Source organism: Typopeltis vanoorti, chromosome 5 (genome assembly GCF_054136105.1).
Source record: "Typopeltis vanoorti isolate ZY-2024b chromosome 5, IOZ_Tvanoo_1.0, whole genome shotgun sequence".
NCBI lineage: Eukaryota > Metazoa > Arthropoda > Arachnida > Uropygi > Thelyphonidae > Typopeltis > Typopeltis vanoorti.
This window is the reverse complement of record NC_143553.1, coordinates 160,441,299-160,465,657: the sequence shown is the minus strand read 5'-3', so window position 1 is coordinate 160,465,657 and position 24,359 is coordinate 160,441,299. Positions and strand designations below refer to the sequence as shown.

The 24,359-nt window shown below is 36.0% G+C and overlaps 1 protein-coding gene across 1 annotated transcript in view; it reads left to right on the top strand.

Annotated features, from left to right (window-relative positions):
* The window catches only part of Oatp30B (Organic anion transporting polypeptide 30B), a 386,218-nt gene that overhangs the window by 256,476 nt on the left and 105,383 nt on the right, over window positions 1–24,359 (top strand). The window contains exon 12 of the mRNA XM_090393536.1: window positions 8,759–8,876. Coding sequence (XP_090249662.1) covers window positions 8,759–8,876 — 118 coding nt within the window. The remainder of the gene's footprint in view (window positions 1–8,758; window positions 8,877–24,359) is intronic.

Sequence of the window (24,359 nt, the reverse complement as noted above, 5' to 3'; positions counted from 1 at the left end):
TTCTATCATCGCTTGCTGCTGTGTACCTTTTCCTGCTTTCCAGTCTGGGTTTGTAGTGACTGAGCCTCCTTATACCTCTTCAAAAATTTAGAAATGCCACCTTTGGTTAAGTTTCCACCAATTTTTCTTCTAATTTCTTCATAACTGTAGCCTTGTTCACTTAATAGCACTATTTTACATCGATTTCTGGGTGACCAGTCAACTCTTTGGGCCATTTCTTTAATTTTATTTTGTTTTACAAGCTCACTAAATGAAAGAACACAAAAAAACCAACTTGATTGCAATCACATAACACACTGACAAATGTTCTCCTCCCGGCTCCAATACATGACATCAATAGCTAAATCCTACAGTGACCTTATTGGCTCATTGCCAAAACAAGATGACACCTGATTGGCTCTCTAAACACTCATGCTCATTGCCTACATTCAAATGAAGGAAAGCTACTTCATATCAACCTAAGCAAGTTGTACTTCTTTTTTCTGGTTATTTGGCTATAACTTTTCATAGAATACAAACAATTGAACAATCTTTGTTGCAATGCATTCTTGATTAAATTATCTTTCCATTGATATATAATTTTATGGTATTACACCAAAAATAAGTGGTGTTAAGAGCCATCAAACCTCAAAAATACACTTTTTCCAAAAGGTTTCCACAATTTTGGCCACTAGTGTAGGTTGTGCCTCAGTAACTTGCTCACTGTTTTATAATACAGCGATTGGCTAAGTTGGATAAATGTAATGGATTTACAGTGAATTTTTAATTAATGAATTGCTGCACATAAAGATGAATATAACGTTGAATTGGATAAGAGGGTGGTTGTTCGAGAGATATCACAGAGTAGTATAAATGAGTGCAAGGATAGGTATATTGTGCAAATAATATCTAGTATATGAATAATTGGTCTTCTCCTGCAATGTCTTCTAACTCCATAGCGATATCCATATAATATATATTCCACACACACAAGAAGTAGAAGAACCTATGGCATATCAGTGCTATGTGTGTGGAGTGCAGGTGAGGGTTAGAAAAGAAAAAAATCTCTTGATGCAACACTTCCTGAAAAGTTCGAGGTTGTAGTTGAGAAATGCTTTATGAGGAAGGCTATTCCAAAGGACTGCGGCAGATAGATTAAATGAGGAAGAAGAGAAACAGATTTGGTTCATTTGCACTTCGATTGAAAAAGGGGTGTTGGGAAGATGCTGCTATTAGTGGAGGAATAATGATTGCAATGGAAGTACCTATAGGAAAGAAAAGCTGAAACTGTGCATTTCTGAAATTGGGGGTTATAGTGAGTTACTGAGAATGGGATCATCTATAGCTGACTTACTTTGCTCTCAACAGTATTAAGCATTTTTAAGGATATTTTGATTGCTTAACTCCAGACATGAACAGTATTTTGATGATAAGCTGATTTGGGATTTGTACAGAATTAGTATAATTGGGTAGATGAAAAATAGCATCTACAATAGAAAATGCTTAGTTTTTTAGAGGCTAAGAAAACTATTCATATGATGTGATGTGTTTGTTTGGAGAGACTTGGTGGTAAATGTTAGTCTGAGAAGCAAGATCTCATCTTATCTGGTGATTTGTGCATTCCGAACGTGAGTGTCCATGAGCCAAGATCCCTTTTGCAAGAAAAAAAAAAAGCAAGCGTGTGTTTTGGTAGCATTTGAAGGTAACTAGGCTGGTGTGGAGATCAGCGTTTAAGGCACTGGATGTAGATGACCTTGAAAGTTGGGAGGTTTGAGCACTACATGGTTTGTTGAATGGGCAGGATGAATGAAGTATGCTGTCATCAGCAAAGCTGTGGATAAGATTAGTTATGATTGAGATCAGGTTGCTCACACTTGAATAAAGGATTAAACTAAATTTATTATACTCTAACCAAGTGAAAAATAAACTTTCAACATCTTTCTCTAAATCCAGAGTAAATTATTAAAAAATGGTGGCACACCAATTGGCAATTCTTATAGGTAGAGATGACCTGCTAATGCTTCTGCCTGATATCTCCACTTGGGCCTGGCTCCCGCTGAAGAGACCTCAATAAAGGTCAAAACTAGTCTGGGTAGTGGCCCTTCCCTTAATGCATAACATTAGATATATCCGCAAGGAGATGTGTTTTGCATTATAGGAGATACTGAGTTAGGAGTGTTGGTATCTTCCTCCACCTTTGCAACAAGTTGCCCTGGTGTTGTACCACCTTAACCCAGTCCTGAAGATACTTTCAGGCGCAAACTTTGTTTGCTCACACTTGGATAAAGGATTAAACTAAATTTATTATAATCAGGTTATTTACATTTAGGAGAGGGAGGGTAGGTGAGAAAACAGAACCTTGAGGCCATCCACCACAACATGCAGTGAATAGCCATAGAGAGAGCTTGTTACTCAGTTACAAAACGTGAGAGGTAGACCAAAGGATGGCAGTTTACTTAGCATGTTTATACCATGCACAATCGCACACTCTAGACATGTCAAGAATGACAGCGAGATTCTTCAAACCTTTCCATGGAATGCATCAAATGATAGGTGATACTATGAAATTATACTGCTGGTCACGAATTAACTGTTAGGTCTCTAGATAGTGGAGAATTGACTTTTGATTACTTTCTCCATTATTTTCGGGAGGATTGAAATTATGGTGATTGTGCTCCAGAACTAATATATGTCCTATATCCTATATTGTCTCTAATCTTTTATAGAGAAGACAAGCATGTATTCTACCTATTCTTAAAAAAATGGAGATAGCCTGCCATCTAGTTAGGTAATAGATGCATTGGGACATGCAGTGAGAGAGATATTCTTGGGATATCCATACAGAGAGCATTCACTTTCCTTGCCATTATGTGACCTTGGCAATGCCCTCCTACATAACACTCATGGAGGATGGGGAGTCTGAACTGACTAGGAAGCCTCCTGACTCATTACTGACAAGTATACTGAAGTATACTCAGTAATTGGTGGTAACATGGATTGAACTGTTCATTGGAAGACAAACCTTTTAAATCTTTTAGTGCAGCATTTCTCACACTTTTCCTACAATGGAACTTCACAAATCCTGAACTTTTAACAGCACACCTTGGTTAGAGTTGAGTATTATCAGTCTCATATTCAGCGTAAAGCTAAGTGCACGCTATTGCCGAAGCAGACTGTATCGCATCTCAAAAATGCGACAGCGCACACTACAGGCGTGCATCGCATTGACCTTGCTTGTGATTGCATGTTTCTTAGAATAGATACTGGAGTTGTCAACAATCGCAGGTGGCTGAGTCAAGGCCAGCGCATACTGGCCTTAATAGCACAATCCACACACAAAGTGAGGTGCGCCTGATTTTCAAACATGTTTGAACTTGTTGCAGCATTGAAAACCATTCCAGGCTCATATCAGTTTTGATAATTTTTCACGGAACACTTATTCATCTGCAGAACACCAGTGTTCCACAGAACATAGTTTGGGAAACCCTGTTCTAGTGGCTAATCACAGACTCCGGGAAATCTTCAAAAGGGTAGTAGTTTTAAAGAGTTGCCAGCTACCTTGAGGCTAGATGTTATTTAACTAATTATAATAACAATTTAGATAGCATAAAAGAGCCATCCTAGTTGACTGTGTGGATAGCATCTTCACTCTTCATTCTGTAAGGTGTGGATTAAGCTGTAATCCACAGCTTAACCTCCCAAATGGCTAAATCTGGATATGTTTCAGCCCACCTGTTTAAAGAACCTGGATAAGAAGTGCAATTTGACTGTCATGTCCATTAGAAAGTGTGATAAACCCTCACGCTGAAGAGAATGGTTAATCGGATTATCTCGCATTCGTAACTGCCTCTCAGTTGCCTATAACAAGAAACGCACTTCCTTGTTCCATGCTGGTCAACTGGATTTTAGTTATATAGGATAGACTAAAAATAGAGAAATTATTTATATTTTTGTTTTTTCTTTTTATTGTAGAATACAATTTTAATGTCTGGACAAAATAAAGATCTTGTATAATTTGTTCACTTAAAAATATTTAAGTGAACAAAGCCTTACCTTGGAGAACCAATTTAATTTTTTATTTTTTTGCACTAATTTTTTTCTAATCACTTACTAGACAAAATATTTTTCTTTGTTCTCGAAGAAATTAATTCACGATAATTATTTGAAATATTCTTTTAAAAAAAGAAAAGAAAACCGGCTGCCGATGTTCCAGTTTATATTATTTTTATTTTTGTACAAAACCTTCGAAATCGAATAATACTTCACAGATTTCCTTTAGGACACGCTTGAGCAACTTTGCTTTATAGAGAATAACATGAAATTCTTTAATCGTATTACTAAATTTTTTCTTCATGTTGTATAGTAATCTACTGTTCTTTGTACTTTCACTTTCTTGGTTTCCTTGTATAATTGGTCATTACAAAATGAAATTACCAGTTATGATTTAAATTTATATTTTCTGCATAATTCAGATATTTTATTCTCCAATTTTTAAAGTAAGCAATACATTTGCTTATTTTTATCATCCAAAATATGTATATCAAAATTTCATTTCCTTTCACAATAGAATTGAACTTTATTTTACCTCTGATAGTTTAACCCCCCCCCCCCCATGGCATTACTATCACACACCCGAAAACTGTTATGAAACAGAAGTACAGTTTTTTTTTAATTCGTTATTTTTCTCTAGTAATTGTTCCACATAACTTAAATTTTTCGATACTGAAACTATGTGGTGATATAAATTAGGTTATAAATTAGCAAATTATAAATCAGACAATATACATATTATTTATGTATGTTGTCTGATATTGAGAGACCCTTTACTGGGAAAAGGTTACTGCATTACAATGGATAATTACTATGTGTCCTGAACTCGCTGATTTGCTTTTACAGCATTGTACAGATAGTTATGGTACTGTAAATGCAAAAAGGCAAGATATGCCGCCAGATCTGGCTTCAGGAAAGCTATCGAAGGGGAAAATCCGAGCTTATCAGCGAGGGAAAGTCTTTGCACTATGTTGGAAAGACAAAAAAGACGTTTTTCTGCTGTCTTCCCTGCACAATCCATCAACGGAATCCGTGGAGAAGCATGGTTTGAAGAAAGAAAAACCCATTGCTGTGTGTGTATACAATGACACTATGGGGATGGAGTCGACAGGTGCGATCAGCAGCTATCATTCTACTCTGTAATGAGGAAACAGCATAAAAAATATTACAAAAAAGTGTTTGGACATGTATTAGATTTTGTTATTTGGAACAGTTTCCTCTTGCACAAGAAAAAATGTTTGTCTACCATAACATATCTAGAATACAGAATAGAAATTGTGAAAGCATTGCTGCATGCACATGCGCCTTCTTCAGCAAGCAGAAAAACAGGAAATCCTGCCAGACATCTGAGGTTGAACGCTGCTATCTCCAACCATTTTCCCGAAAATCTACCACCAACGGCTAATAAAAAAAAAACCTGCATGCAAATGTTATGTATGTAATAAAAAAAATATCAGAAAGGAAACAAAAATCTGGTGCCCTGAGTGTAAAACTGCTTTGTATGTTTACCCTTGTTTCAAGGTGTTCCACACTGTTCAAGAATTTTAAATTCTGAACAGTATGAAATAAAAAATGTTTGTTTTCAAGGCCATCAAAACAGTCCTTTTCAGGACTACAAATATTGATAGAGGGATACCTGAATGAACTGTTTCCTTTTCATCTTGAAGGTGAATTTTTAAGTTCTTATTATGGCACAGAATGATATTTTCAAAGGAATAAAATATAAGAGGAACTGGAAAGAGTATTCCAGGTAAAATATTTCACCAAAACAATAAAAAATAATGAAATGAAATCTACCCTATATACATATAAAATGATGAGCCTTTTTATGTCATGTTTTTCGAAACGTTTTGAAACTCAGGGGCTACCCTGAGTGTCGAGTTTTCAAAGTTCGAGTCATCAGAATTCAGGGGTGGAACCCCCTTTCAAGTTATCACCATTGAAGAAGAACTGGCCTACCAGACCCCCCCCCCCAGTTAATAAATGAAATATATAAATAATAATGGGAACATTTTCACCTTGCCAACACTCAACATTGATGTGATATGGGTTCCAAATTTCTTGTTTCGGAGATATATATTACAAAGTTTTGTAATAAAAATTTCTGCTACAATGAAGTTTGACATAATCAACAATATTATTACTACCTTATTTCTGTTTCTCGTGTCGGAGAAAAATGGTAAAATGCCACTCTTATAATTATTCGAGATGTTATAATGGCAAAAATAGTAAGAAAAAAGTCATTTGCACTTTCTCTTCAAAACACAAAGAAAGGAAGAACATTGTAAATTTAGCCAGTGGAAAAGAAAATACTACATATTTTTCTTCTGTTATCTGATTTTTTTTTTCTTCTAGTACAAAGAAGAAATCACTGCATATAACATGGAGTCTGCATGAGGGAAAAAATCTGGAAATTGGTTACATTATAACGAATAGAGAAATCATATCAGAAAAATTATTCACGTAAGATTCTAATCTCAGCAGACATAACATTTTTTTCTAGATTACATATCTAAAGTAACTGAACCTTTGCTACTATTTTACACTAAAATGAATGGGTATGTTCCCCAAGTGATTTACGTTTGTAACAGCTGTCTTGCGAACGATTTATGAAATAAATTATCTGAAATATCTGCAAATTGATTAGGTCTATACCCCCCCCCCAAAAAAAAAAAAGATTATGAAACGCATATGCACCTTTTCTTTGAAAATAATTCAAATCCTCTTTTTCAAGATAATTGTATGATTTAATTTCTAATTTTTGATAATAAAAGTGAAGCTGATCATTATAAATTAAGCAATTATTTTGGCATAAATAATGTATAAGTATGTAAATGAAATGTCAGTATTTCTGTTAGGATATAGGTAATCGAAAAGGAAACGAGACATTCTTGACATATTCTGCTCTACAGCCTGGGACACTTTAGTGCGACTTTAGTGTTCTCCCCTTTCTTCTCAATAGCACTGAGAGTAATACGTCTTCAACTTTTCCTCCAGCTAAGAGGATATTACCAAGTATTTATAAGATGTAGATTATTTCAGAAATAGCTTCCAGCAGCAGCAGAAATAATATTTAGATTTTTTAAAGAAAAACGAACAAAAATAATACTACTGAACTTTCTTTTGTGTGGTATGCATATAAACAATTTTGCATGGTGAAAATATAGCATATTATTTCTAAAATTTCACATAATTTCAGCAGACAGTAGACAGCTGGTTTTAGATTGCAAATAAATAGAACAGAATTAGAAGCTTCACGGTACAATCTGATTGCCATATATTTTTTGTCAAAATGGTAAAATGAAGTAATTGATTTTGAATACTATCTAGAAAAGCTTTCAAACCTGTATAGAAATTTAGAGTAGTTATGCAATTGAGTTCCAGGAGAGAATAAGGAGGTGGTGGGGGGAAAGCATTAGAAAATCTTCAAAATGAGCAAAAATTTTGAATCATTCTGTATATGATATTTTTCACATATTTTCAACTTATCTACGAGGATATGCATTAGATATTATCGTAATATGCATAATACAAATAAATAAATAAAAGACGAAGGCGAAGAATCACTGCTAAAATATCATTGGATATAAATTTTTGATACTAAATGACACAATCAGAAACTGAGTAATGCAATTTAGCATTTTTTTTTTTTTTTTTTTTTTTTTTTTTTTTTTTTTTTTTTTTAATGAATAACAAAAAATCATTTCTAAAACTGAAATGTGATGATCCTTATAATGCTATTTGGCTAGAAACAAAAGCAAAAGGACATATTTATTTGAATAAATATTATTTTAAAATATAAATATTTGACATAATATTTTCAAAGCAAACATTTGAAAATTCTGAAATTCGAAAAAAAATTATTCAATTATTATACATAAGGTGAAAGAACAATCAGTGCAACTCTTCCGGTGCACTGATTTGTAGAATAAAATACACCAAATTTACTATCACTAAATAGATTCATTGCAAAAGCTGATCGGTGGTCATTTCAGGATTGATTTTTTTGGCATATGTGAAATTCGTTTCAATTTTTGGGAAGAGACACAATAATCATTTTAGAGGCAGGAAATCAAATAACTTAGGACAGTAAATGAAATTCTAAGCAACACAATAGACGTAAAGACAGGGGGACACAAAGGTCACTCAGCAACACTTAATCCACTAATGGCTATAAAATAGCCGTAAGATTAACGGCAGAGGAAGGTAATGGCATGATAAAAGGTAGAATGCCGACGAAGTTTTGATCCATGAAAAAAGCTAGGGAGAGCTGACTATATCATCCACACCAGCCGGTTGGGAGGTTAATCCAATTAAGCTGTAATCCATAGACTGTAGAATAGAGGCTGGCTGTAGATTATAGTTTCTGTGGCATGACTGTCCATGGATGTGTTTAGATTGTATAGGAATTTCATCGATTGATATGAGACCACCACTGGTAGTCTAACTGGTGAAGATTATCTGACCCTTATCCCACCCTCAGTAATGCCAGAGGTTTACAACCTTACATAGATTAGATTGCCATCATCTCAAAAATAGTCTGTGATAAAATAATGAACCCAGTTGTTTGGATCATTAGTTATATTAAAAATATAGCAGTTTTGACATTGAATTTAATTTGTTTTAATTATTGATTTTTCTTTTCTTATAAGCTGAAATCTAATCTTCATTCAGATTAATAATTTGGTTTATTTCTTGTTAATTTTTTATTTCATTTATTTGTGAATAGGTGCAATCCAATTTGTTTTATTTTTCAACTTGGTTTGTATGGGTTTATATACCCTGCTTTATTTCTTGGGCTGTGATAATATCAGAATGGCTGGTGCCACCCTACCTTATGCCAATGGGTGAGTAATGTAATGAACTTTTTTATGTATATAGAAAAACCATTATTTAGAACGTCAATAAATAGTATTTAAATTATCATTGAGACTTTTTTCCCCTGTTTTTTAATTCCTTGGTTTAAAAAGGGAATGAATGAACTTATTCTTAATCAGTACAACAGTTATTTGGGTAAGAAATAATGTGGTATTCAATATCCACTTAATTTTGAATAATTTTACTTCACCAAAGTGAAGCCTGTTGCTCTATTTTCAACAGTTATATTGAACTAGTATAACTAATATAATATAGTAATAATATACATGTATTTTTCATAAAAATGTCAGGTTTTTCCAGTGGCTTCGATGGTTTTAAAAGGATTAGGATGTGAAATATAATAAAATAAATAACTGAAAATGCAAAAAATAGGCAAAAGAATAGAAAGAGTATGGAGGAATTAGGCAGAGAAAGATTTTTAACAAAGAATTTGCATCTTCTGTCAAAGAAATTTCATCAATGATAAAACATTAGTTTCATCCCATGATGAAGAGTTCAGATGAAGACTATACAAATTTTAAAATTTTATTCTACAAGTATGTGTTGTACTGGGAACACTACTCTTTCGTTTATATATTAATGATATATGGAATGATTTGGGGTTTGTTCAGGTGTTTGCTGATGATGCAATACTGGGAGGGAGAGTAGCAGTTGAAAAAGCAATATAGATTATCCTGCAAGATAATTTAAATTGGTATTGTGGGCAAAGGATAATTGGTTGCCAGGTTAATGTTACAAAATGTAAGGTCATTTTACAACATTAAACTGGAGAGGATTCAGAGATGAGTGACAGGTCAAGAGAGGGAATGTGATAGAAACTTAAGTTACTAAAGGAATTCTATGAGATTGACCCCTAGAAATTTTTCACTTCATGAATAGAGAGAGAACAAGGGATCACCCAAAGTTGTGTAAGAGTGAAGTAAGTAATGTTGAGTGGACTAGAATTTTTGCTTAAACAGTGGCAAATGATTGGAATAGATTGCCAGAGGTAGCTGTGAGTGTCCCAATAGTGAATGAGTTTAAGGAGAGCTATAAAAAAAATTTGTGTGAATAATGGTTAGCATGCATCTCTCACAACAGTCTTTTGACTCCATGAAGATACCCATATGATAATGACAGTAATAATAATTTTTAACATAAACTCATCCTACAAGGTCAAATGGTAAACCAGATTAATGTTAACAAATTAGAAAAGATAATACAATTATGTTCATTAGCAAAGACCTAAACCTTTTGTCTAGGTGCATTAATTTGGACTTTAGTATTATTCCAGCTCATAATGTACTTAATCAGACAATAGTCTCTAAGCAAAAAATTCAAATGTGATTCATTTACCTTATTCTCCAGATACTGCTAACTTTTTGGCTTTTCCCAAATTGTAGATACATTGAAAGGATTTCAGATTTGCAGACATTGATGATATTCAAGAAATGACAGTAACCCTAAATGGTATTTGAGTTTCTATAGCATTTTCAGCAGTGGCAGCATTATTGTTGTTGGTCTAATTGTATCGCCACCCATAAGGCTGAATTTTAGATAAAAAAATAACCATTAATGTGTGAGGATATGGGTAATAGTTGAGATAGTGTATTCTTTCAACTGTAAATCTGTGTATGGATAAATCATCCAATTCCTGATATGTATCCTTGAAGTGGGGGGGAGGCAGTGTACAGGATATTATGAGTACATACTATTGACAATTTTCCTCCAGATTACTCATCTGTAAGGACTCAGAATTGTTAGATAATTTCAGCCTTCTAAGCACTTCTTACTGAATCAAGGAGATGGACAGGTAATAGCATTGTGTGTGTTGCTGGTAGTACTTATAAGATTAAGTAGAGGAGATGGTGACCTGTGCAGTGAAGTGGTGTACCCTTCCACAATGAATCCTTGAAGGAGTCGCATAATAAAAATAATCAATCCACCTGAATCTTGTTCTTCTGCTCAGTCTTTTTCCTGCTATCCTGGTAATAAATACCTAGTTTTACTAACATTTCCTCTCTCATTTTTGTTTAAGTAATCATACCATTGGAGATTAGCTCTGTTGACTCTTCTCACACCTTCCTAAATATAGTTACCCTTGAACACGGATTTGAACTGTGTAGGTCCACTTATACATGGATTTTTTTTTTCGGGTATGTCAAAAATGCATAAAATGTATGTAGATGCTAGTCTATTTTATCATTTATACCATAAAATATACACAAATTATTGCAAAAAAGTTAAAATTGATCAAAACGTATGCAGACAAACACTTCGACAGTACCTGGTGTCATTTGCAGTTGAGATAAATTTAAACAAATGTAAAGATGCACTATTAAATCATGACTGCATAAATTAACTGTTAATTAATTTAGTTAAATTTAATTAGCATATATTTAGGCTAGGCTACCGTAAAGCAATCATATTGCTGCTGCTTCGTTCTGCATACATGAATTGTTATACCTATAAATAAATATGAATTTCTTTTTCACATTATCTTTTCATTTTTGATGTCTAGTGTTAGTAATATGTGCAGTGTCTTGTATCATATAAGACAATGTAGCACTGAGACACTATTCATCTTGTATGCAGATGCCGTAAATACAGTACTATAAATGAATTTTCTCTTCCTTATGATTTTCTTAATAACTTTTTCTTTTCTCTAGCTTACTTTATTATAAACATACAGTATATAATATATATAAAATACAAAATATGTATTAATTGACTGTTCATGTTATCAATAAAGGCGTCCAGTCCAAAGTACTATAGAATATTAGTAGTTAAGTTTTTCGGGAATCAAAAGTTATACGTGGATTTTCAATACATGGCAGTTCATCATCCCAACCCCCACGTTGTTCAAGGGTCAACTGTACTAATATCTTATGCTTTGAAGGTTTTACAACATTTTTATTATTATTATTATTATTATTATTCAACATCTCCAGGGAGTCCAAAGACTCATCGAGGGAGGGCACCCACTCCCCAACTGTATCTCTACAATTCAATCCACTTACTGCAACTATACCAATGCCATCTACCATCACTAGTATTTTCAAAGACAATCACAAACATCCATGCCCACAGTGGGATTTGAACCCACAGCCTTTTGGCTGGAGAGCAGATATGCTAACTACTCGACCAACCAGGCCGGCAAAAAGTTCCTCTAAACGACGACTAGAACTGAACTCAGCACAGGCTTCAAATTTAGTTGTTGTTTTTTTTTTAATTTAGTCTCTCTCTCTCTTTTTTTAATAATCTATAAGTGCACATACAGAGTGCTTAAGAGTCAAAGCTGGATAACTGAGAGGAAACTTCCACATAGCCCATTAAGGAATGTGGAGAATTTACCAAACGTCCATTCCTAGCCTTCTAGTTGTGCACCCTATTAGGTATCTATCCAGATACTGAATGAATGAGGATGGGCTGGCGATTTGGGATTTAGCTTACCAAATTGTATTGTTATTGGCTAAACCACAATGTAAATTGATGGTACAACTTGACAAAAATTCATGCCAGCTGGGGGTGTTGACCAGTTAAGCAAGGTCCCTGTTGTTTTCTTCAGGGAACTAGGGCGAACAGTGCAGTCAGCTATTTAAACAAATCCCACAATCAGCACAGCTCAAGATTGGTACTATCACTATAAGAAGCATCAATGGAAAAAGAAATGGAATTAGCAGAAGAATTGGATAAACATAATAGGCATGATTAAAATAATGACAAAAACAGGCGAGATTATTCTATATCCTCTGTCCAAAAAGAAACCAAACTTTTCGAAAATATAAGAAATTAGTGGCCCACCTATTATATCTTTTTGTTGTTGAAAGTGGCAACCTTCATTAGTGTTGTATCTACTGTTTATGCCATTTGTTTCATTAGAAGCCGAGTTATAGTGCCAAGAGTGACAGTGTGTTTTGATGAACGGTTGGTCATCACGATATTCATGCCATACACAACGAATTCTTGCTATCAATTGCTTCAAAACTTCGAGGTAAAACTCGCCATTGACCGTTTGGCCAGGTGGAATGAACTCTTTATGGGTAATGCCCTTAGAATGGTAGAAACAAATCAGTATTGTCTTTACTTTTGACTTCTCCAAGCGACATTTTTTTTGGATGCCTCTCTTCTGGTAGTCTCCACTCAGCATTCTGGCACTTTGTTTCGAGCTCATACTCAAAACACCATGTTTCGTCGCCAGTAACAATTGTTTCAAGGAAGTTTGAGTCCTTATGAGCAGTTTTAATGAGGTCTTTTGCAGTGTTCAATTCGTTACATTTTTTGGTCGTGGGGAACAAATCGCAAATTCAATTTACGAAGGCCCAAACTCTCAGTCAAACTGTTGTGCACAGTTGATTTTGGAATCCCCAATTCATCTTCAATCAATCTCATGGACGATTTCAGGTTTTCTTTTTGAATGTTTACTCAACAAAAAGTTAACATCACTTTTTGGATTTAACTTCGCTCAGTCCAGTTTTTGGACAGCCTGGCTTTTCGTCGTCCTCAAGTGTCTCACGACCACTTTGAAATAGCTTAAACCACTCGTAAAATTGACTACGGGATAAGCATTCATCACCGTATGCTTTTTGAAACATTTCATGCATTTCGATAAAACTTTTACCAAGTTTAACACAAAAGTCAATTGCAGCTCTCTGTTTGAAACTCATTTTCCGAACGTTCGTCAAAACACATTGTCACTCTTGGCACTATAACTCGGCTTCTAATGAAACATATGTCATAATTGACACAACACTAATGAAGGTTGCTGCTTTTGATAACAAAAAGATACAGCAGGTGGCGCTACTAGTTCTATTTTTTGAAAAGTTCGGTTTCTTTTTGGACAGAGGGTGTAAGCAACAAATACAAAATGTTATATTCAGGCAATAACAATCAGGGAAATGAGGTAGAAGCAAGAGTATTCACCACTAAATCTGAGAAGGTTGATGCTCCAAGAGGAAGTGAATGCGTTTGTAGACCAAAAGGGAAATAGATGACTTGGGATCAAGGGAAAACAGCTGAATTTGAAGGAGGTTCTAAGATGAATAAGTAGAAAAAGAAATGGCTCAAGTTCAGCATGGAGATGTCACATCAAAGAAGTAGTGTCAGTGGAATTAGCTGTAGATCCAAGAATAAGATGCTGTGTTTGTATAAAAATGCTAGATGAAGTGTAAGAAACAAGGCAAATGAAATGGTTGCATTAATTGAGTCTGTTCACCCAAAAATTGTTGGAATAAGTGAGACATGGTTAGATGAGGATGACATCCTCACAGGAATAGAGATGGAAGGGTATGATGTGCTTTGTGAGGATAGAAAGGGAGGGGAGCGCTATTGATGATAGAGAAAGATTTATGTCCATACAAAGTAAAGATTCAAGAGGGGAAATAGTGCCAGTAGTTTTGAAGGCGTATGGTGTGAGATAGAGGCAAATAGAATGAAATACTTAGTCGGATGTTGTTATAGACCTGTTGTTATATGTATAATCAAATTAGCCAAGAAAATAAGAAAAAAATGATCATTATGAGTGATTTTAATTATGGCAATATAGTCTGGGATGATGAGATAGTAACTGGAAATAACAAAATTTAATTTTTTGAGTTTTTGAGGGGAAACTATCTCAGGTAGTATGCAACAGAGGGCACATGAGGACAAAATGTCTTGTATTTGATCATCTCATCAGAGGATCTGATTATAAATGAGACATCAAATCTCCCTCCATTTGGTGAGAGGGACCATGAAGTGATTACCTGGGTGTTGCCAGCATTTTGAGGAACTCTGTGAGAAAAGGGTACATGTGTGGAACTACAAGGCTGGTGATTATGAGGAATTCAGGAGACAGCTTGCAGGTGGAGTATGTAATGAGGAGTTAGCTGGAAAGGAGATCATTGCAGCTTGGGGGATTTTCAAAAACTATCTAGTAGATACAATGTCTAAATCTATTCCAAGGGTGAGAAGGTTAATTAAGGTAGGTGTGAGATGAATGAATAAAGAGATTAAGCATGCAATACAGAGAAAAAGGACATTGTGGAGGCAGCATAAGAGAAGTGGAAATAACCAATTCCATGAGGTCTACAAAGACCAGGCAAGGAGGGTGACTTGGTTGGTGAGGGTAGCTAAAGAGAGGTATCAACAGTAGTTAGCAAATGAAGCCAAAAAGAATCTTAAGGAGTTCTTTCAATATGTAGCCACCAAAAGAAAGAAAATGATTATGAAAGGATGACATTGATTGGAGAAAATGGTATAAAGACAGCTGTTGCAGAAAATGTGGTGGAGATACTTAATAAGCAGTTCATAAAGGTCTTTCAATCTTGTGAATGTCACTTCATGGAGAGATTGAGAGCAGGTGATGATGGGGAGGAGAGACTGACTGTAAGTGAGCAAGAGGTGTATGGGGAGTTGAGTAAACTAGATGTTAATAAGGCTGTGTGACTTGATAATATATCACCACGTATTCTGAAGGAATGTGCCAGGGAGTTGACACCTGCCTTGACATATTTTTTTAATACGAGTCTTGCACTCAGTCAAGTTCCTAAGGAGTGGAAGGAGGGCAAGATTGTACCACTTCATAAAGGAGGTGATCAAACTCAAGCATCAAACTATAGGCCTATCTGTGTCAGGTGTTGCGGTTAAGTTGTTGAAGAAACTTGTGAGAACTAGGATCCAGAATTGGGTTGACAACAATGGTATTATCTTTGAAGGGCAGCATGGATTTACTAAAGGGAGGTCATGTTTTAGTAATCTACTTATTACAATAAGGTGACTGCTTCCATGGACAGAGGAGAAGGATACACAGTAATATACTTGGATTTTACAATGCTTTTGATACAGTACCTCATGATAAGTTGACAGTCAAACTAGAGCAGATGGGGTTGGATATTAGAGTAGTGCATTGGATGGAGACTGGCTATCTGATAGGTATCAACAAGTTGTGTATGAGGGAGTGATATCCAGGAAAAGGAAAGTCACTAGTGGAGTGCCTCAGGGATCTGTTTTAGGGCCATTACTGTTTAACTTGTATATTAATGATATTGGTCAAGATTTGGATAGATATATTCAGTTGTTTGCAGATGATGCAAAGTTGGGACAAACCATAAAGAGTAGTGAAGATGTTGTGGCCTTACAAGACTTGAATAAATTGAGTGATTGGGCACGGAAATGGGGATGTGAGTTCGATTTTGCAAAATGTAAGGTTTTAAAATTTGGAAAACAAAGATGGGATGCAGAATTTATGCTTGGTGAAGGATATATTGTTGGATGTGGAGGAAATGAGAGATCTGGGGGTGATAGTGGATAAGGATCTGAAATTTAGGCGACACATAGCCAAAATTGTGAAGACAACACAAAGGCTTCTGGGAATGATGTGGAGGACACTGATGTGTAGAAGTAGGGACATTCTTGTTCTATTGTATAAGGCTTTAATTAGGCCACACATGGACTATTGTGCCCAGATTTGGTCACCTGGTTTCCAGAAGGATGAAGAGATGTTGGAAATGATCCAGCGACTGATTAAGGTAGTTTCTGATCCCTGGAATGTCGAGCATGAGGAAAGATTGAGATGAAATTCACAGTGTCTGGTGGACAGGAGGAAGAGGGGAGATATGATAGACCTATAAGTTGGTAAGGGGTTGTTATAGGATCAATGCTGGAGATGTTCTCCCTAAAATAGTGGGAGATAGAGGGAGAACCAGAGGTCATCCCTGGAAACTGTATAAAGAAGGTTTGAGTAGGGGGAGTGAGAGGCAGGTTTTTTTGTGCAGAGTTGTGAACAATTGGAATGCCTTGCCTGAGAGTGTGGTGTCTGCAAGAAGTTTGAGTATGTTTAAGACACGGTATGATGAACTGTGTGTGTGTGTGTGTGTGTGTGTGTGTGTGTGTGTGTGTGTGTGTGTGTGTGTGTGTGATAAAAGGTCCTCCTAGATGAGTTTTTGACGCCACAAAGTCTTGGGGTAATGATGATAATAATAATAATTTGTTTTTGCAAAATAAGTATCAATACTTTTGGAACTGGAGCTCAAAATGCTCAATTTGTTTCTGAGTGTTAGTGTGTGTTGTGTAATATCTGATCTTTCTCCATGTGCAATAAATCGTTCGTCTAGAGATTTTGCATTCAACTTCGTCGTTATGTTTTCCTTTTGCAATAAAATTCCATGTTTTGAATAATCATCGTTTAACATGCAATTTTGTTTTGGCATTGTTAAGGGCTTAATGAAAGAAACAATTTAATTTATCTTTGTATAATTAATAAAGAAAATTATTTTACCTTGAATTATATATATATTTTATGTATTAACCAACTATCGCACATTCAAAAAAGGTGGGATATTATTTTTTAATAATTATTGAAATAACATCCACGTACTGTACCGATGCCACATTGCACAATGTCCAAATAAGAGCTGTTTGAAAATAAGCAAATGCAATATACGTGAACAGAATTATAAATGAAATGCTTATACTAAATACAAAGCAACCATTGGAAGGGACCATCACTGCCGTAAACTGTAAAAACAATTAATTTCCTCGAATTGTCAGTTTTTATGACTTACAAATCAATTTAAGTTGGATTATTCGAAAAGAATATTGAAAATTATAATTGCTTAATGTAATATTTATAATTTTATCTTTTCATTAAAATATGGGTCATTAGGCTGTACCTACAAGTACAATATGGGACAGCAAAATGCAATATATGAGACAGCCCCATATATATGGGATGTCTGGCAAGCCAGTAAGGGTAGCAAAAGTGAAGTATGAGCATCAGTTAGCTAATGAAGCCAAAAAGAATTCTATTGAGTTCTTTTGATATTAGCCAGAAAAAATAAATAAAAGATAAAGTGGAGATACTAAATGAGCATTTCATAAAGGTCTTTCATTTTTGTGAATGTGACATCATGGAAATTTTGAGAGCAGATGATGATGAGAAGGAGAGACTTTTTTATGTTGAGTTCATACATGAGAGGTTAGTTGATCAACCTATAGTACATAGTACCATATATGGGTAACGAGTAAATTTAAAAAGGAGGAACTTGTTTACATTTGATTGAAGACTGTATATTGTATTCCTTGGGAAAGACTGTTCCACAATACAGCAGTTGCAAGGATAAAGGAGGAGGAAAAGAAACGTTTTCTGTGGGGTTCGAGGTACACTGTAAAGGGATGTTGAGCAGCAGCTGAACGTGTTCCAATGAACTTAATACTAAGTGGGGGTATTATTGATGCCATTTCAGATGAATGTTTCCCTTGGAATTATTGATGCTATTTCAGATGAACATTTCCCATGGAAATATTTGTAGAATACACATAATGCAGAAACCAACTGTGTGAAAGTGGGGGAGTCAGTTTGTAAGAGATGAGTCATTAATAAGTAATTGCTCTCCTCTGTATTAATGGAGCTTTTAGGGACCGCACCCTATATGTGAGACCAGTATTCAATAGCTTGGCAGATTTGTGATTTGACTAAAGTTAACAGATGTTGAGGGGAGGAAGTAACATCTGAGCAAAAGAGAAATCCTAGTTGTTTAGAACCTGAGGATGCAATGGTTGTGATGTGTTTATACCAGGAGAGGCTTGATGTCAGGTTATTCCAAGAAGAGAAATATCAAATTGTCTGAAGAAAATTTTTGTGTTGTCAAAAATAATACTGAAGGAAAATGGTTTGTTTTTATAAGAAATAAGACAGATCTGGGTTTTGTTAGCATTGAAATTGATGAGGTTATCTGACCCCCTCCCCATTGGAGGATGGTTTAGAGATCAGAATTGAGGGAAGTGGTGGTGGTTGATCTGTAGGTTGAGGTGAGTTATGTAGAGTAAGCTTTATCAAATGAAAGGGAGAAGTGCTGTTATCTGCAAAACTGTGTGTGTGTTGGAGGTCAGCTGAAGTGGGTCATTGATTTATAGCAGGAAGAGGGTTAGTGAGAGGAGAGAACTTTGTTGAACTAACTAGAAGAATTTCAGAAGTTCTGAGACAGACCAAATGATGGTAGTTTGTTTAGTAAGCCTTCATGCCAGACTCAGTCAAAAGCTTTGAAGATATCAAGTGCAACTACTTGATATTCGCCAAACTTCTCCATGCCATTTGTCCAGAGATGGGTGACATATGTGATCAGATCTTCTGTTGATTAGCAGTGGCAGAGTGGGTGCCTTCAAGGTAGTATAGGAGTTGAATTAATGATTTTTTCCATTACTTTAGACAGGACTGAGATGAGCGAGATAGGGCAGTAGTTGGATGGCAGAGACTTGTCATCCTTTTTGGAAATGTGTTGAATATAGGCCAATTTCCAGGCTGTGGGATAGATATCAGTGGTGTAAGAGAGTATATACAGGCAACATAGGATAGGAGTCAGTTCTGGTGTATAAACTCTCAGGACAATTGGAGAAATGTCATCAGGACTAGGAGACTTTTTTTTGTCTACTTTGGGCAGTATTTTTCTGATAGCTTTCTGCAAAAGGATATGGGTGGGGGGGGGGGGGGCATTGTATGTTGAGCATCTGGAATGGTTGGGTGGCATTTTACCATTGTCAGTTATGCATGCATTGGAAGCAAAGTGTGAAGCCAGTAGATTGGCTCTTCTGTGGTGAAGATAGAGCTATCTTCAATAGAGCCATCTGGGTATGATAGGGGTTGGAATAGAAGGGCAGAAGTCACAACCAATTGTTTTGATGAGAGACCAAAAGGCTCAGCTGCTGTTTAGACAGGTTGCTAGTTGCCTGCTTTTTTTGCTCTTTTGAACTCTGATTTTGGAAGCATTGGTTGTTTTTTTTGCATCTATTTCAGGCTTGAGTATAAACTCTAAAGGAGGATGGAGTTCTTGATTTTAGCCAATTATGGTATGTTTTTTTTTTTTCATTTATACAGCCTTGGCACATCTTTTGGAGAACCAGAGGTTAGGGAATGGTGGTTCAAAGTAGTGTGGGGAATGTATGTTTCCATGCCAGTGAGGATTACTTTGGTGATAATTTCTGTGCATATGTTTGGGTTGCAAGGCCGGAAGCAATAGTTCAATCATGGGAATAAAGCATAGAAGTCACAGAGACTGTTCCAGTTGGCACTGTTATAATGCCAAACTATTATATGGGAGTGGCTGTGTAAGCATTATTGCATGAGGATGAAGATGAGTGCTAGATTGTGGTCAGAATTGCCTAGGGAGCCCACTACATTCATTGTGTATTTGGAAGGGTCATTGGTCAGGAAGAGATCTAGGATGTTTGGTGAGTGGTTTGGGTTATCTGGTATTCTGGTTGGCATCTGAACTGTAAATGAGTGACTGTAAGTGAGCAAGAGGTGTACGAGCATCCACACACCTTATGCTCATATGCTACTTCCAACACCTCCAACATTTCAGTTACCAGGTTTGGTGATTTTCACACAAAATTTGCTGTTAACATGATGCTTCAAATTTTGATCACACACATTTTTATGCCAAAGTTTACACGCAGATTTCTATTGCTTTTGCAATAGCCAAATGGCTCTATCTCTTGGGGTTTATGCACTCATTAGTTAAAAGATATACAAACATGATTACTCACATGACTCCAACCAATTCCTTTTTGCTCAATTCCCTCGTATAGGGGAAATGAGCATACTTGATGTTAATAAGGCTGTGGGACTTGATAATATATCACCACATATTTTGAAGGAATGTGCCAAGGAGTTGATATCTGCCTTGACATATTTTTTTTAATATGCATCTGGCAGTGGGTAGAGTTCCAAACGAGTAGGAGGGCAAGAGTGAGAGTTTGGAAGTGCAAAAACCAGGGAAACTAGAGATTATTATTAAGAGAGAGACCTCCAGGGAGTGAGTCTCTTCGAGGGAGGCCACACACACACACACACACACACACACACACACACCAGCTATCATACTTATTCTTGAATTGATTTACACTGCTTGCACTCAAAACATCCAATGGCAATCCATTCCAATCATACACCACCCTCTGAGAGAAAAATCTAGCCCTCACCCCTTCTTAGTAACCTTCATTCTCAGTTTCCAAGGATGCCTTCTCATCCTTTCCCCACCCTCCATAAACTGAAAAATTTCATCAATTGAAATCCTGTATGAATCTTTCAGAACTTTGTAAGTCTCAATCATATTGCTTCTCTTTCTCCTGTTTGCTAGTGTCTACAGTTCTACAAATTCTCAATCTGTCTTCATAATCAGTATTCCATGATCCTGATATTATTTTTAACACTCTCCAATATATCAGAATCACAATGGAAACAGGAAGACCAGACCTGTGCACAATAGTCCAAGTGAGGTCTTATCAAGAATTGTAAAGAGGCAAAATGACATCCTTATTTTTACATGTGAACATTCGTTTCAGCATTGCAATTATCTTTGAGTTGTATTTGCATTCTTTGCTACATGGGGCCCCTGAGCTTCAACTTCTTATTTACTAACACTTCATATATCAGACATCAGATCCCTGGCCTCATCAGTTTCTTCAAGCATAATCCCACCAGTATAATACGACATTGGATATCTAATCATGCTGAAGTGAATGCCTTTACATTTACTGACATCCATTTTCCCATGCCCACAATTCCAGCCTATTCAAATCAAGCCTGTGTCTAGCCATCTCTGGGATAGATAAGTATGAAGGCAGGAATGATTACGAAGAGCTGAGTACAGTTCCCCAGGTTTCGAATCTGAATGGGCAGGTAATGATGACATTATGTAAGGGTAACTGTAGGCAGATGTTGAAATGCGTGTACATGAATTTCCAAAGTATCAGAAATAGAGAGGAATATTGGTCATCTCATCTTGGCCAAAAATTATTGCCATCAGTGAGACCTGGTGTCAGAGAATGTAGTTACAGGGATAGAATGTAATGGATATTGTATTTTCAGAGAAGATAGAAGGAATACAGCAGGAGGAGGGGTATTATTAATGATAGCTGAAGAATTTTGACTAACAAAAATAGATGTTAAGAAAGATTGTAGATCTGATGGAAATGGTACATTTTAGACTATCTAGTGTGAGGTAGAAAGCCAATAGGATAAAATATATTGTGGTTGCTATAGGCCTCTGGGTCCAGAAGAAAAATGTGAACAAATGCATCAGCAGATTTGCATAATGAGTGCAGGTTGAGCAATTATCATGGGAGACTTCAACTATGGTGATATAGATTGGAAGGAGGAAAGGGCACATGGCAAAATGGAAATGGAATTTATATAGTCATTAATGATAATTACCTAAAACAGCATGTGATGAAAGGGGCCAAGGGTTTCAGAGTGTTGGATCTGGTAATGGCATCAGAATATCTATCTATAACTTCAGTAGTAACTACCTCCAATCAGGGAAAGTGACCATGCAGGTTTGTCCTGAGCAGTTGATCAACATGTGGAAATTTCCATAAAGAAAGGGTTTATGTGGAACTACAAAGCTGGTGATTATGATAAACTTAGGAGGCAACTGGAATAAGGCCATGGCATAAGGAACTACATGGAATGAATGTCATTAGTGCATGGGAAATCAAAGATTGTTTGAGGGAGGCGGTATCAGAGTGCATACCCAGGGGCAGGAGGATAAACTGAGTAGGGTTTAAGTGGATGACTAGCAATAGAGATGCTAAAAAAGGAAAACATCGTATAAAGAATATAAACAAGCAGCATAAAGCAAGAATGATAACTAGTATGGAAAGGAAGGCTAAATCAGATTTTGAGAGAAAATTAGTTAAACAGGCCAAATTAAAACTAAAAGAGTTTTTTTACTACATAGCAAGTAAGAGAAAGAATGGTTATGGAAAGAAAACTTATTCAGCTTTGACGGTAGGAAAGTGACAAGCAGAAGAAATAATAATAATTATTATTATGTGGCACCTCCAAGGAGTCTAAAGACTCATTCAGTCTGGGCACCTACTCTACAACTCTCCATTTCTACCACTTAATCCTTCAACTACAGCCAACTGCCACTACACAAATGTCATCTACATTCTGCCACTACTATCATCACCTACAAATGTCATCTACTGTCCACCACCACCACTGGTATTTTTTGTCTGTAAATTGCATATTCTCAAGGCCGATATGTCTGTATGCAGGATAAAAAAAAAAAACAGAATTTCTGATGAGAAAAATCCTGCTTCCTCTGTATGAGATCTGCTAACTCGCCTTCAATTGAAAAAAATCCATATAAAGATTCCTCTTGTCACAACAAGAATCAAACATTGGCCTTTTACAATCAAAGGGCAAAACATATTGTTGTTCTTTCAGTTGTGCTATGGAGGCATTTAAAACCAGTTAAGGTCGCTACAAGCCATAACCAAATTCAGAATCAACATAAGGTTTTTAAAAATTCAATCTGTATCTCACTAGTTACTAAATGATCACTTTGCAAATGTATATCACCCAGGTAGTGATTTTGCAATTACTCAGGTGAGCATTGAGGTAGATTATACTCGGTATATTGAAAATTATCGATGTGAATACAGCAGTGGGCATGGGCAGTATCTCTCCTTTTTTGCCATGAGAATGTGCAAGTGAATTGGCAGTGTCTTTGATGAAGTTGTTTAATCTAAGTCTCAGTTCTGGCAAGGTTTCAAGGGAGTGGAAAGAGGATAAGATAGTTCCATTACATAAAGATGGTTCCAAGACAGAAATAGCGAATTACAGACCAATTAGTATATCTGGGAGAAAACAAGGGGTCATTCTAGAAACTGTCTAAGGGTGTGCAGACTAGGTTGTTTTCTCAGAAAGTAGTAAATGAGTGGAATGGGTTACCAGAGGTGGTTGCAAGTGCCCAACAATGAATAGGTTTGAGATGTGCGATAGTATTGTGTTAATGAACAGAGTAGGTCTCTCACGATGAGTCTTTTGACTCCATGGAGTGCCCATATAAATAATAGTAATAACAAGGATCCTTCCATTGTTATATACAGAGCTTTAGTTGGTAATCTCACAACGATGGAAGGTAAAAGATCAAAGGGCAGTCCAGAATTAGATGGATAGGCAAAATAAAAGAGGACCTGAAAACCAAATCACAAGCAACACCAAACTGGACAGAATTGTTCAGACTCCCCAGGGACAGACAAGAGTGGAAAGAGTTCATTCGGCCTTATCATCCACATAGATGATGGAAGAGAGAACAAGAAGAATAATAAGGATTTGTATTTAAGTTTTATTGACCTGGAAAAGGCATATGTCAAGGTGCCAAGAGGAAGCTCTTCAAATTGCTACAGTTATATGGTGTAAATGGCATGTTATATCAAGCAATACAACATTCTCTATTTAATTATTAATTATATGAAGAGCCAAAGACTTCAATTCAGCGACATATAAACTTATTTAAGTTAAGGGATATTACATCCCATATTGTTTCATAGCCGAATAAGAAACTTGAAGAGTTTCATGCCGAATATAGTAAATATATAAAGTTCGGCGAGTCCGAGCGTAAGCAAATACCTGGATAGTGTTACAGCTGACCCTTTAGGGAGTGCAACACTGTGTTGCACTCCCTAAAGGGTCAGTGGTAACC